The sequence below is a fragment of the Perca flavescens genome, chromosome 14 (genome assembly GCF_004354835.1).
Source record: "Perca flavescens isolate YP-PL-M2 chromosome 14, PFLA_1.0, whole genome shotgun sequence".
NCBI classification, from domain to species: Eukaryota; Metazoa; Chordata; class Actinopteri; order Perciformes; family Percidae; genus Perca; species Perca flavescens.
In genome coordinates this window covers 29,735,844-29,751,235 of record NC_041344.1, presented here as the reverse complement: position 1 = coordinate 29,751,235, position 15,392 = coordinate 29,735,844, and the positions used below count along the sequence as shown (strand labels likewise).

At 41.5% G+C, this 15,392-nt stretch overlaps 1 protein-coding gene and 1 non-coding gene across 4 annotated transcripts in view; one reads left to right on the top strand and one right to left on the bottom strand.

The window, feature by feature from the left end:
• arhgef2a (Rho guanine nucleotide exchange factor (GEF) 2a) overlaps positions 1-8,299 on the bottom strand; it is a 54,005-nt gene extending 45,706 nt beyond the window's left edge. For all 3 annotated transcript variants that reach the window (XM_028597448.1, XM_028597449.1, XM_028597450.1), the window contains exon 1: positions 8,096-8,299. In XM_028597448.1, the coding sequence (XP_028453249.1) occupies positions 8,096-8,158 (63 nt within the window). In that variant the 5' untranslated portion in view covers positions 8,159-8,299. The remainder of the gene's footprint in view (positions 1-8,095) is intronic.
• Positions 8,300-12,259: 3,960 nt separating this feature from the next.
• On the top strand, positions 12,260-12,331 carry trnaw-cca (transfer RNA tryptophan (anticodon CCA)). The gene has a single exon. It is a non-coding gene; the product is annotated as a tRNA-Trp (tRNA).
• The last annotated feature ends 3,061 nt before the right edge of the window (positions 12,332-15,392 follow it).

Sequence of the window (15,392 nt, the reverse complement as noted above, 5' to 3'; positions counted from 1 at the left end):
AGTCGCCCGTCAGTGGCATCATATAACCTTTCACCCTCCAGTTACTCTAACTTCCGTCAGAACACTGGCACCAAGATGATACGTTCAGGAGTAACTGTAAATCATACAATGTCACAGAAAAAAAATACTTGTAACCGTAATACTGCTTTTTTTTTTTTTTTTTTTTTTTTGCCATACAGCATCATTTTGTGATTAATTACATCCCACTTTTTATCACAGTAATACAACAGAGACCTTATCTATTTTGAAAGTTCAATATCGATACCAGCTTGACGTTACTACAATGTGCTAACGTTGATGCTAAAGCTTTGTGGGTAACATTATGAGGTTACAACATCGTTCAACGCGCTAATAAAGTTATTTTTAGTATGACTGTTTCGACCACAGCCAACAGGACTGAGCTAACCCACAAATAACTTCACTAGTAACGTTAACGTTAGCTGTATGGATAGACCATTAATCTAATGCTAATTTAGCCAAAGTAGCACACCCCGGTCTGTCTGCTTCACTCCCCCGGCGCAGAGAGACTCAGTCGGGATGACAGCTGACAACAGCCCCGGGACATATAGCTAGCTAGTTACCGTTAGTCCCCAGTCAGCTATCAGCCAGCTACTTTCATTACAGCAACCCCCCCCGGCCAGAACTTATCTCCAGTGCCTGGTGCTTACGACGCTAACGGCAGTTTAATTAAACGTCGGGAAACAGACTATATCAGACCCAGCACCGAGTCACAACAGCGGCCATCCATAGCGGTAGCTATCTACATCTCCGTAGCGCTACTGGTGTATGTGCCGAAAATCTTTTCCCTGCCGAATTTCTCCCCCCTTCGTGTTTAGCTGTCTTTACGGTTAGCTAAATTAACCTGACAAAAGGTGGGTTAAGCACCAAAACGAAAAGTTAAGATTACTGAAAAGTGAAGGGGAGATAATTTCGGGCAGCTGAGAGATGTTCTGCTGCTGCACAACAGGCATCGAACGTCCTGGCTCCTTATCGCGGAGATTTCCCCGACAATCCCCACCCGCACCCGTCTCTCAGCCTCGTTTAGTAGCTAGCTAGCGTTACAACAAACCCCGTCCGCCCCGGTGTTGAAACCATCCAAAAGGTGACATTGATATGTGAAATATTTTGTGTTTTAGCTGCTGGCTACTGTTAGCTTGCTGGCTCACTAGCTAACTGGTCAGCTACAAATAAAAATCTAATCAAGAAAAACGTAATTATGTTTGGGAAATTGCAGCTACTTTATTACAATAAAGCTCCACCCCTAAGATTTGCCGTCGGCACATTCTCATGCCGCCTCGCCCCCTCCCGCCTACCGTCACCTGACGTCGCCTTTTGACAATTGGCTGGAACAGTGTTTTGTGGCTCGTGCACTCCTTTCTGTTTGTTTTCCATTTACACAGCCAGGGCTAGGTGACCGTGAGGAGATATTCACTGAATTTGACAAAAAGTGTATTAGATCATTTAATATATTAATAAAGAGTTACTCAGAGTTACTTGTGGTTCCTAGAGTCTCTAAAAGTAGAATGGGAGCCAGAGCCTTCAGTTATCAGGCTCCTCTCCTGTGGAACCAGCTCCCAGTCTGGGTTCAGGAGGCAGACACCGTCTGCACATTTAAGAGTAAGCTTAAAACTCTCCTCTTTGATAAAGCTTATAGTTAGGGCTGGCCAAGGTTTTCCTCGGACCAACTCTTAGTTATGCTGTTATAGTTTTAAACTGCCGGGGGCCTTCCTCTGACACACTGAGCTCCTCTCTCCCTCCACCTGTGTGCATTCATGTCCCTTTAATGCATGTTACTAACCTAGATCCAGGGTCCTTATGCTTTCTCGCCTCACAGATTTGGTGGTTCAGGTGGACCGTTTATGGCAGCTGCTGCCGTGGTCCTGCTCGACACCGAAAATGCACACTGTCAATGTCCGTCCACTAAAAGTGGTGTTTTTGCCATTGACAGGCTAAGATTATTATCCTAAGAGTTTCTGTCCACTTTGAATGAAGTGTGTCTTACGATGATAAAAGTAATGTTTATTTACATGGAGTCTGGTGGGTATGGTAATTTTGGATCCACCATGTTAAACAAAAAGGATCTTACTCTTTAACAAAAAGGTCTGTCTGTATAGGGATCCTTTCTATAATGTTGTCAGACACTTAGAATAATAATTTGAGCCTGTCACCGGCAAAAACAGAACTTTTAGTTGACGCTAACTGACGCTGAACATTGGTCCTATAGGGTTACATTGCAGCTTGTTTCTTGATTAATACTGGATCAATTTCAAAGATTGTTGTTTCCATCAGACACTTAGACACAAAAACATAGAGAACAGTGTCCAGGTTTAAAAAATAACTAGGTAGCAAAAAAGTGGAGTGAAGGTATGGTCAGGAAACCCCTCTATATATGCAAATCAGCATGTATTAGATAATGTCACATTAACATAATAAAACAAGTTTAGTAATACAAAACATTATGGTCTTTATGTAAATAATCAACTGGGGAAGTTTCACGGTGATATCTTTTAGTTAAAATATGTTCCCTATTCACGTTCAGTGTCTCTACGTTCCACCACTTGGATCTCTTATATTCCCGGGAGTTTGTGGAACAGCTGATTGTTTCCTGCAACAACAAAGCACTCGCTATTTCTTGCTCCTCTCTTTTCTTTCTCACTCTCCAGTGAAATAAAGATGCCTTCAAGCGCGGTCGGAAACGTCGTTATATATATATATACGATCTGACGGAAAACGGTGATTGTGAAATCCGAATGCAACGTAACAGGGAGGAGAGTAAATATGGAAAGCTCCTAAAGCTTTGTTCCATATAAATGCACGGATAATTCCTTGTTTTGTCATTAGTGAAAAACAAAATATTGATCTTGTAGTTGAAAAAGGAGCTTCATATAAGAATGACATTTCCTCCTATGGAGTCCGTTCATTCGCAAACTCTGTGTACACAAACAATGTTCTCAATGCTCGAATTCATGTGTAGAGCCCCTCGTGATACTTGGAGCAAAGTTTCATGTTGTGTCGAGCCTTCTTAGTGTTTTAAAAATAGTGATTTTGATGTGATCGTAGTAGTGCCTCTAGCACTCCCATTCAAAAGGCCATTTGACCGAAAATGAGCGTGACGCTTCCGTCCTTATTATGCTTTTAAACAAAAGTTTGACTCAGGTACAAGTGTTTTTTTCTGTTGCAAAAAGGAGTAAAATTGTGAAGACAAGTTTAGTTTTCTAACTAACTAATACTAGTTAGCGTTGATCATCCAGGTCATTTTATATGCAGAAGTTGAACTATTATGGATTCAGACGCCACTGAGCAACCATTATAGCAATGAATGGGGCTCCGCCTCCAACGCTGTATTCAAGTCTGACTATACATCCATGCTCTCACAAAGTTAGATGGACAGACATCTCCGATGAAGATGAGCCATTTTTGTACTCCTGAAAGTAAGACCAAAAATGTGTTTTTTCTGCCAGGCTCATTTCCTATTTTAGGATGCTTAATGAATCCAGATCCTGGTTCTCTCCGACATAATCAAGACATTCTTGATAACATATGATATTGTATCTCTGCTTTCTGTCCAATAAACTCCAATAAACTGAATGATTTCAATCTTGATTTTAATTCAATATAAAATAGCACATTTATAGCATATCTATAAATATGTAGGGTGTACATTTTATTCTACACTTGTATATACATGTACATTATTTTTTAATTGCTCTGAGTATATTTTTCGAGTAGTTGTTTTGGTATTTTTGTCCTTGGTAACTTGCTGCTTGTAACAGGGTAATTTCCCAATTTGGGATTAATAAAGTCTATCTATCTATCTACCTATCTATCTACCTACCTATCTATCTACCTACCTACCTATCTATCTACCTACCTACCTATCTATCTACCTACCTACCTATCTACCTATCTACCTACCTCCCTATCTACCTACCTACCTATCTATCTACCTACCTATCTACCTACCTACCTACCTATCTATCTGTGCAAAACGTCCAGTGCTTTTTCCCATCTGGAAATAGTCTGACTGATTCATCGCCTTATCACATCCAGACTTGATTTCTGCAGTAGTCTTCAGCAAACTGCACTACATCCAGAAATGGGCTAAAAGGAGTAACCCAGATTTAATCCTAAGGGGCAGCATAGCACCCTGGGTAATGTAAGTTTAGACTTCCTGACCGACATAATACTGACAATGCTACACATAATTTACTGACATGACAGGAATAAAACACCGAAATAAATGCACACCCATACACATTTTGTATGTAATAGGAGCAATATGACATAAAATAAACCCTCAGCGTGTGTGTGTGTGTGTGTGTGTGTGTGTGTGGTCACTACAGTAAAGAAACAATAACCGTATATCAATATAATCAACCTGTTGTGCTTGAAAGGAAAGACAGTATTTGGGCATTAATAATACTGCAAAAAAAGTGTTTTAAAATAGGAAACAAAAGCACATGCAAATCAATACATATACCCATACAAAATACGGACGCTTGGTCAGGTGCCTTTGGTGTTGTTATTGAAGCTAAAAGTCTCCTTTAGCGTCATATCCAAATGTGCTTTATCTAAGCGCGCTGGGTCGGGACTATTGGCGTCACTTTTGACGCAGTTAGGTTTAGGAAAACTTCTTGGGTGGACTTATAAAAGGTACGTTTACGTGACACACGGAACATGAACGGGGCAGTTGGGTTTAGGAAAAGAAGAACGGGACAGTTGGGTTTAGGAAAAGAACAACGGGACAGTTGGGTTTAAGAAAAGAACGGGACAGTTGGGTTTTGGTAAAGAAGAACGGGACAGTTGGGTTTAAGAAAAGAACGGGACAGTTGGGTTTAGGTAAAGAAGAACGGGACAGTTGGGTTTAAGAAAAGAAGAACGGGACAGTTGGGTTTAGGTAAAGAAGAACAGAACACTTGGGTTTAGGAAAAGAAGAACGGGACAGTTGGGTTTAGGAAAAGAAGAACGGGACAGTTGGGTTTAGGTAAAGAAGAACGGGACAGTTGGGTTTAGGAAAAGGAGAACAGAACAGTTGGGTTTAGGAAAAGAAGAACGGGACAGTTGGGTTTAGGTAAAGAAGAACGGGACAGTTGGGTTTAGGAAAAGGAGAACAGAACAGTTGGGTTTAGGAAAAGAAGAACGGGACAGTTGGGTTTAGGTAAAGAAGAACGGGACAGCTGGGTTTAGATAAAGAAGAACCAGACAGTTGGGTTTAGGAAAAGAAGAACGGGACAGTTGGGTTTAGGTAAAGAAGAACGGGACAGTTGGGTTTAGGAAAAGGAGAACAGAACAGTTGGGTTTAGGTAAAGAACAACGGGACAGTTGGGTTTAGGTAAAGAAGAACGGGACAGTTGGGTTTAGGTAAAGAAGAACGGGACAGTTGGGTTTAGGTAAAGAAGAACGGGACAGTTGGGTTTAGGAAAAGGAGAACAGAACAGTTGGGTTTAGGAAAAGGAGAACAGAACAGTTGGGTTTAGGTAAAGAACAACGGGACAGTTGGGTTTAGGTAAATAAGAACGGGACAGTTGGGTTTAGGAAAAGGAGAAAGCGACAGCGGACCCCGGTCTCCTGGGTGAAAGTCCTGTGTTGTTTGATCCATCCACCACCCCAACCACCCTACGTGGAATTTCGGCCTTCAATACTACTCTCTACCGTTGTCTCTCTTAATACTACGTCCTCTTCAAACGCTGTGTAGCTGCTGCTCTCCCCGGTGCGTTCTACACACGCTGAAGGGTGCTTTTCGCATCGTATCTGACGCTGACAGCCACTGCCCAAGGGTCCGTATTTTACAAGTTCGAAGTGAGACCGTTGACCATTATGTACACATCGTTGAATAGTGAAAAAAGTAAGATGGGACAGCTTTAAAGGACAGAAAAAAACTACTCAATGAACAAAATTAAGTTTACAGGTGATAAGGAAAATAAATAAATGACAATGGCATCACATAAAAGCAAGTCTATGAAATGGCGTTTAAGAAGTGATTTAAAAGAAGTCAGTGATTCGGCGAGCCTTATGTCCTCGGGCAGGTCATTCTAAAGCCGAGGTGTCCTGACGGAGACGATCACCTCTGGTTTTTAACCTCGACTTTGGAACGGTCCTGCCCGAGGATCTAAGGCTGCCAACAGGCTCGTATGGGGTCAGAATCTCCAAGATATAGTGTGGGGCTGGATCCTGAAGAGCTCTAAAAGTCATCAGTAAAATCCTAAAATCAATTCTGAAACAGGAAGGGGAGCCAGAGAAGTGAAGTGTGAGTGATGTGAGAAGCCCGGCTGCTGGAGGCAGGAGAAGGGGTTGTAGTTGATGCCGGTTAGAAGAGAGTTGCAGTAATCAAGACTGGAGAAAATGACAGCATGGACTACCTTTTCAAAGTTGGGCTGTGACAATATGTTTTTTTTTATTTTGGAGATTGTTCTGATATGGAGAAAACAGGGCTGGACAAGTGAAGTCTGAATCAAAAATGACACCTAAGTTTCTGGGCAGATGCTGTCGACTCCACAAATCTTTCCAGCCTTCGAGAGCCTGTAGTTGGCTCTGTAATTCTTTTAGTGTTATTTGCATCTAGAGGGTTTAGGTCTTTGATCCTTTCTTCTAACTGTTATAGCACTATATTTAATATTCTTATACAAAAGTTCAGAGATTTTTATTCAGATCAAACCATTTTGTATTGCTAATTTATCTTTAGTTTGTTTTTGATTGATTTAAAAGAAAATATGTATTCCACATATTTCAGAAGACGTTTTGGTCAATGGTTAAGTTATTCAGATCTACTGAACGGTTACGGTTCACTTCGGTGTGAAAACCAATTCTACCAAAGCACGGAGGGGACTGCTATTAAATGTGACTTTAAGGCTATATATACTATAAGGAGTTTTTCAGCGGTTATGAAAGGGTCTCAATTTAATACAGATGGCTCTATGTGAGAGGGCAGCGCAGCCAGCTGTGTACGGACCCAGATCTGTTCTCGCTGCCGCATTCAACCTGCAGTCAGAGCGCCAGCGGGAGGCAGATAGCTCGGCCCCAGACACCAGCGGCCTTTTCTCCAGCCAGGAGCAGAGATGTCTGATGCCGGTGTTTACCAAGCAGCAACCTATGGTGCTAAAACATTGAGCCATTGCGGAAGTGCCAAAAACTGCAGCATGTGACGTCACAAAGACTACATCCATATTTTCTACAGTTTATCGTGTTTACAAACGGCAACCAACAAAGTAACCTATTACACCTTTAAATTCAAGGTTCGAGGTCCTCCCTGTCAAATTTTGGCGACCTGTAGTGGGGGTCGGGACACCGGCAGTATGATAAGAGCCATCTCGCAGTGAGATATATACATTGAATTGGTCATTCTTATTGCCTATAGTGTGTATAGGCACCTTAAAGCAGAAGCGTATTACAGTCAGCTCCTGGGACTTCCATAAGTAGAGCGAAGTAGGAACAGTTTAATGGTGGAATTTGTCTTTTTATATATTTATTAAGCTTAGAGAAAAAACATGTAATGGACAAATATAATAATATTAATCACAGCTACAGTTCAGGACTGGTACAATAGGACATTTTATATGTTTATTTTTACACACTGAGGCCTACAACCTTCTCAAAGAAAGCAGTAATATCACACACACCCACTGCCATTTCTATGGCAACTGTTGCTATAGTCTAATATCCAGTGAGCTAGCACACAGTGTACAAGCAAACATACCTAGACACCACCACCTACATTCACAAATACATGAAGGCCTATTCTATCTAGATGAGAAATGGTGTGCCAATGCAGCTGTATCAGGGCCCATGTCCTGGGAGGCCTTGTGCTGTGTTGTAATGAGTAGGCCTTGTGTCCAAAAAGAGGAAATGTTTTATGGCTGAGAGTGCAAGAACAGGCAATGACACAGTGATAGAGACAGAGGGGGGGAAGTGACTAAAACAGAGACAGGAAAAGAAAAGAAAAACGTACCCAACTTAGTAGTAGAGATTACTTATCTGATCTTGTGCCTTCCCCTACTAAACGCAGTGTGGTTGGCAGAAGCTGAAGTCTGTCGGATGCCATTGCCTGATGTAAATGTAGTTAATGTTACACTCAATAATGAACATAATGTCAACTCACCCGCTGGTTGATCTCCCTCATCCTCTCTTGCCGCAGCTTCGACAGATTGGTAACTCTGGACATTGTGACAGTCAGAAAATAAAATATCCAAAATGAATGTTTGTACGCTTCTCTGTGGATCCCTCAGATCCCTACCAAAGAGCAAAAACAAAAAAAAAAATTCTTTCCTCACTGGCTAACTGCAATGTGCTTCTGCTTCTAGTGAAGTGGCTGTTCCTGTGAGAAATCTGACTTCTGAATCATCACCGCCCCCACACACACACACACACACAAGCACGCATGCACACACACACACACATGCACGCACGCACGCACACACGCACACACGCACACACGCACACACACACACACAAGTACACAGTGTTCAGCTGTCTCTGAATGCCTGGTATAGACCATTTGCTTTGCTTTTAGCTAAACCATTTATCAAATGCTACCATTTTAAAGCAGCTCTTCTAGACAGTTGCATGTTAAAGAAATGTTTTATTTTAAGACTGTCTCCTTTTGGAGGTTCGTGGGCCTGCCACACATTTGCATACTTCCCAGAGAGAGAGCTAGGCTGAACTAGGTTCTAGCATCTGTGTATCTTTGTTTTCATTGAAGGTTCAGCTAAACCTAATGCCCCAGGGGCCTGAAGACCTGGGCCAGTCAGTGTGATGTTCCCGTTATGGTGTTTTGAAATGACCAGACGTATGTTGAGTAGTTAGTATGCTTTACTGTGATAACATATACAACATTCTATACACAACGTATTCCGGCAGTCGTACAGCAAAACGTCACTGTCGTAAACATCATACTATTGTTGTAGACCTTAAACATTACAGTCAGCTGTCTGTTATTCTCCGGTATCTCTTCAACCTGAGCCTGCACAGGGTGCTGCTGCTGTGGAAGACATCCTCCCTTGTCCCGGTCCCCAAGAAGTCGACTCCATCTGGCCTCAAGGACTACTGCCGAGTGGCTCTCACATCCCATGTGATGAAGGTGCTGGAGAGGCTGGTCTTGGCCTACCTTAGGCTGGAGGTGAGATCTTCTCTGGACCCTATACAGTTTGCCTACCAGCCTCGTCTGAGAGTGTCATCTATCTTCTGCAGTGAGCTCATTTGCACCTGGATGGTGGCGGCAGCAATCAATCACTGACTACCTGACAGACAGACCACAGTTTGTCCGTCTGGACTGTGTTCTGTCTGATGTGGTGGCGAGTGGGGGCTCCACAGGGGACTGTGCTGTCTCCTTTTCTATTCACCTTATGCACCACAGACTTCCAGTACAACTCAGAGTCATGTCACCTACAGACGTTTTCTCATCACTTCTTGGGTGTATAAGGGATGGACAGGAGGGAGAGTACAGAGCGCTGGTGGACCATTTTTAGATTGGACTGGTAAGAATCACCTGCTGCTGAATGTGGATAAGACCAGAGAGGTGGTGATCGACTTCAGGAGGATTGGAAACGGCTCCGCAGCCCCTTCGCATTCTGGGTGGAGATGTGGACATGGTTGAGGAGTACAGGTACCTGGGTGTCAACATCGACAACCGGCTGACCTGGAAAATCAACAGCACTGCTGTTTACAGGAAGGGGATGAGCAGACTCTATTTCCTGAGGAAGCAGAGATGCTTCAACGTGTGCAGCAGACTGTTGGAGATGTTCTACCAGTCTGTTGTCTCCTCCGCCATCTGCTGGGGCAGCAGCATCGGAGCCTGTGGTACAAACAGACTGAACAAACTGATCAGGAAAGCTGGCTCCGTTATTGGCTGCAAACAGGACACATTTGAAGCTGTGGTGGAGAGGAGGACACTGAACTAACTGTTATCTATCGTGGATAACCACCCTCTCCAGGAGCTTGTTCAGCACCTTGGACAGCGTTAATAATGCTGCAACTTCATTGGCTGTCACTGGCTTCTAGGCTTCGGGTCTTATAGAGACAAGTCTCCCAACAGACACCAGATAATTAAACTAGGTAGCCTATTATCTGCATTATGCCAAATGTCTTTGTTTGTGCAGCGCTTTCAAATCTGGGGAACCAACTGGTACCTAAATAAAGCAGGACTGTTTATTACGTTCGTTACTACATTCATCGCTACTATATGACCTCCCCGTAACGCTAAGTCAGTAATACAGTATAGATTCAGTAATGAACACCAACAACTAGCAATAAATCATTTATTGATTGATTGATGAATTTCAGACCCTTCAGGCCCTTCTGCCCTGCCATGTTGGACTGATTCTAGAGTTATTTAGTTTAACAAACACAAACTTATTTAGCAAACGTCTTCCAGTTGCATATACAAATCATTCAGAGAAATACATGAATACAAATATATACATACACATACACACACACACACACACACACACACACACACACACACACTATATACAAACAACAAATCCTCATCTACAGATCATCTCGATAAAGAGCTTTTTTCCTCTTCTCCCAGGCTGAATGGAACTAATTAACTTTCTATATCATTCAAACAACACAAGAGATCTATATATCATAAACATTTGCACATCCTGCACTAATTCATACAGCCTTATTTTTCTCAGTATTAAACAGTTATCAAATTGTTGTACTTAAAATACATCTATCAGTTATATTGTACATATTTGTTTCTGCATTTACTGTTTATTTCATATCAGTGTTAAATATGTTTATGTTTGGACCAACCACGAAGGCAAATACATTATAAGTGTGACTTGGCAATAAATCATTTTCTGATTCTGCACTAATGAGCAGCTTTTGAGAACATTTCCATGTAGTTGTTGCTCAACTGTAGTCTTCCCTTTACAAATTCATCCACAACTTTTGGCAGCATGTGTTTAAAGTAGAAGCTACGTAGCCTTTGCATATATGTGATGGCAAAGTCATTGTCATAAGGCACATCAAGCTCCAGGTGTTGTAGTGGGGTCCAAATAACAAGACTGGCTGTTTGTAGCCACGAGTGCATCCCTAACTGTACCTGACTATAGTAGCCTTGGGGGCCTTTTGGGTTCATAATGTACTGCCCGTCTTCCACTCTGATGTCTTGGTTTTTAGCAGTGAATGCATCATTAATGGATGTGCATGCACTGAGGTTGATGGGGCATTTTATTTCTAGTAGCTTATTATCAATGATACCATCAGGGCTAGCTGCCAGCCATGGGTCTCCTGCACACACCACCAATCCTTTGTCAATCACTCTGCAGCCCCTCTCTTTAATATGCTCCTTTGCAAGTCCCTCACTTTCCTTTCCGTACCTTGTGGCCCGACTCCCCTGGAACCTTGGATACAGGTGTTCAGCAAGAAACTTATCTGGGTCAGTTGTCTCAAGCTGAGGCACTTTGCTGGCTGTGCTTGCTGTTATGCGCAGCTTGCGCGCATCATACCATAGTGGTTCTCTACTTTGCTTTCTGGTGTTTCTCTCTAGTTCTACCACTTGATCGGGTCTCAGAGTAATGACTGTATCGTAAAATGCTGTGCACTTTAGACAGTTTAGAGTGCTACCATGCTCACTGCAGGGCTGAGCTAAACTGCTGAACACATTTGGTTCCTCTCAACGCGCATCCTGCTCTCCCTGACTGAAAATACCTAATTTATCTTCCCTGCCATATTTAAATAGTAGGCTACTGAATCTTCAACATTATGGTTAACTGGTGGATTTGTTGGAGACATGTTAACCATAACTTACCTTCAGGGCTTTATAAAGCTTCTTTGGTGACCCATCTGGATTTAGTGCAGGAAGGCAGAGGGTATATTAAATGGTAGAGGGCAGTAACATGTCTAGACTGGTGGTAGACACACATAATGTTCATTTCTCCCCAATTTCAGATCACATTCCTGCTGGAACTTGTCTGGTTGTTTAGTTTTTGGTTTAAAAGCTTCAGATGCTAATGATGCAGAGACCTGGAAACACTGAACAGTGAGAGCAGACTGGGCTTTTTAGGAAGGATTTTGAAGAGACAGCTCTACAACAGAGAGTACAGGTGCTGCACCCATGGGCCGTATATGAAAAATAAAGTGTCCTTTGAATATCAAAGTATATAAACATGTCCTAGAAGAAACACAAAACACAAGTATGAACCTGAAAATAGCCATTATAACTCACCTTTAAACTGACTACTACAATGTTTTTAATCAAGCTCTCCCCCCCAGTGTTGGACTTGTCACCAGTTTGGTAAACAAGATTTCGGACTCTGTGGCGCAACGGTAGCGCGTCAGACTCCAGATCAGAAGGTTGCGTGTTCAAATCACGTCAGGGTCAACGTTTCTGTTTCTCCACCTCCATTGGACAATGGTCAGACAGGATAGGCTGGTATGTTGATCACATGCTGGAGATTTTATCACATCAAGAACTGGAAACAGGGCTCTGAATTACTGGGCAATGAAATGACTGGACTAGCAATTAAATTCACAGTCCTTACTAGCACGTTAAAAACAACAACTGGTTAGTGATCAGTTAAGAAAGTAGTGTTTACTCGTGTGAGGAGAGTGTGTGACCTGGTGAAAAAGTGTAGCATGGGGGTCAAGCGCTGCTCATTCACTTTTCCCTCCCAGAATTTTATCCTGTCGGTCTGGGGATTGAACTGATGACCTTGCAGTCACAAGCTCGCTTCTTTAACCTTTAGGTTACCACTGCCCCAATGAATGAAACAAGCCAAACTGAAATATGAGTGACAAGGCTATTTTTAAAATGTAAGGAGTAGAAAGTACAGATAATTGCATGAAAATGTAAGGAGTAGAAGTAAAAAGTCTCCTGTAAAATAATTACTCCAGTAAAGTATAGATATCCAAAATTTCTACTTAAGTAAGGTAACAAAGTATTTGTACTTAGTTACTTGACACCGCTGCACGAATCCTGAAGAACAGCCCCAGCTACACTAGGGGGACTTACCCTCCACCTGGGTATTTCCACCTGGCCCTTATCACACCAAACGAGGTGTCTGCACTGCATGGGACACCTCTGGACCATAACTATTTTTCCCAGGTGAATTATTATTTTATCACATAAAAGAAAGTTTTTTGTTTCTATGACTATTAAGACAAATAACATACTTCAAAGTTACCAGCTAGCAATTATCCTCAAACTACTGTAACGCTGTAACCAACATATGAAAAGTCATTTAACAACACCATTGGTAAACACCCATACACAGGCAAGAAGGTAAATTAAATTAACTTAATGTACTTTATTATGGTCAGTTCCATAATAAAGTGGAATTACTAGTACGTTAAGTACATTGTATTTACCTTCTTGATACAATATTAAATATACTGCAACTGTTTTAGATACATTAGATATAATTATCATCTTACAGGACAGATTGGATTACCACTGGTCCAACCTAAACTTTCTTCTTCTGTCTGCAGTCTTGAAGCAGCAGCAGCATTGGCAAATGTAGCTGATGGCCACTTGTTGTTCTGTTGTTGGTCTTGTTGAATATAGTTGTAAATGTTTAAGTTGTTGTATATAGTTGTAAATGTTTAAGTTCTTGTATATAGTTGTAAATGTTTAAGTTCTTGTATATAGTTGTAGATATGAGAATGTTGTTTGAATTAATGTTTTGCTTCATGTATACAGTTGTCAATATATAAATGTTTAAATAAATAATTTTTTGTAACCAAGATGAAATTAATGTTTTTGTAGAGCTTGGAATACCTAACCACAAAACGTAAATAAGGGTGAAGATATTGTTCAATACATTGTTCTGGGCTTCACATGCTAGTTATTTGTTACTTACCAAGTTTTTTCTACTGCAGTCTTATATTGAATAATTAAAAAAGGGGCAAAGACAAAACCAGTTACATTTAATTTACTTTATTTTTTTTAATTTTTCCGCCAACCTCTCCAACAGTAAAAAAAAAAAAAAAAACTTTTGACCTCGGCCTCTGCTTCCCTCCTCTCATCTTTGGTCCTTTGCACTACTACCTCGAGCCAAACACCCCCCCAGAAGCTTTTTTTACCTGGGTCTAACATTGGGAGAGTTAGCGTAGAGTAGCGTTATCAGCTGAATAGCTTAGCGCAGGGGCTAATGGACCCACGTTTGTATCTCGTAAATGAGCCCACTAATAATGCCCGAAATGATACCAAACTTCTACACTAGTACATATAGGTTATGTACTCATAAAACGATGGATTGGAAAGTTTGTAAGTACACCAGAAGTTTATGAACACTTGCCTGCTCTCTTCTGCTCTCTGTTGCTGCTGCTGCTGCTGCTACCTGCAGTTAGACGAGTGCTTAGGGCCGTCTACAAATTACTACACCGAAAAGAGATACAACAAAAATATTTATTAATTTAATGATTAAATAAGGTAATGTCTCCAAACGTACCTCAGTTATTACTTGTCTCCTGTTAGTTATACTACAGCACTTACTTAAAAAAAAAAGTTAAATTAAAAAATATTTTTGTTGCATCTCTTTTCGGTGTTGTAATTTGTAGACGGCCCTAAGAACTCGTCTCACAGCAGCAACAACAACAGCAGAGAGCAGAAGCCAGCAGGCAAGTGTTATTTACATAAACTTCTGGTGTACTTACAAACTTTACAATCCATCGTTTTATGAGTACATAACATTTGTACTACTGTAGACGTTTGGTATCATTTTGGGCATTAGTAGTGGGGTCATTTACCAGATACAAACGTGGGTCCATTATAGGGTATACCATCTGCCTAATCAGGAACAAGGTGAAGGAGGACAGCCTACTGTCATTTGTGAACTATGCCCTCAGCTTTCAAGAAACCCAGTCTCTTCTTGACTATGAGGTAAGATCACAGGTTGTGACAGTAGCAGCATCAGAGGATGACCAGCTGGTTGGGTTTGGCTCTCGTGCCAACAACACCTGGCGAGAGATTTGGGACAGCAGGGATGATGGCTATGCAGCCTTTATACTGAAAAAAAAAGCTGTGCTTCAGGGACAAGGAAGCACAAGTTACAGCAATACCTGCAGAAGAAGCTGCCCTCACCACCCTCTGGCTCTTCTCTGATGACACATACGTCAAATGCTCCTGCTGAAGCCATATGTGGGTCTTGTTTTTCCTTTGTTTTGTCAAAAAGATGTACATGCTGTCACTGTAGCCAATAGTAATGTTTGTCTGTTTGCATCACAGTGATGGATGAAGATGAAGAGCTGGAGAGAGTGATGCTGAGCATTTCTCCTACCAAGCAACATGAGCAAAGCTGTGAGTAAACATTTGTTGTCTTTTATTTGTTTGTTTTTACTGCCTGAAGATTGTTAATGATTTAAAGTTCAGCCTGTTTGATATTAATCCTGTGTTCTATATAGTATATGTTATATAATGTATATCATTTTGTTGTGTTTTACAG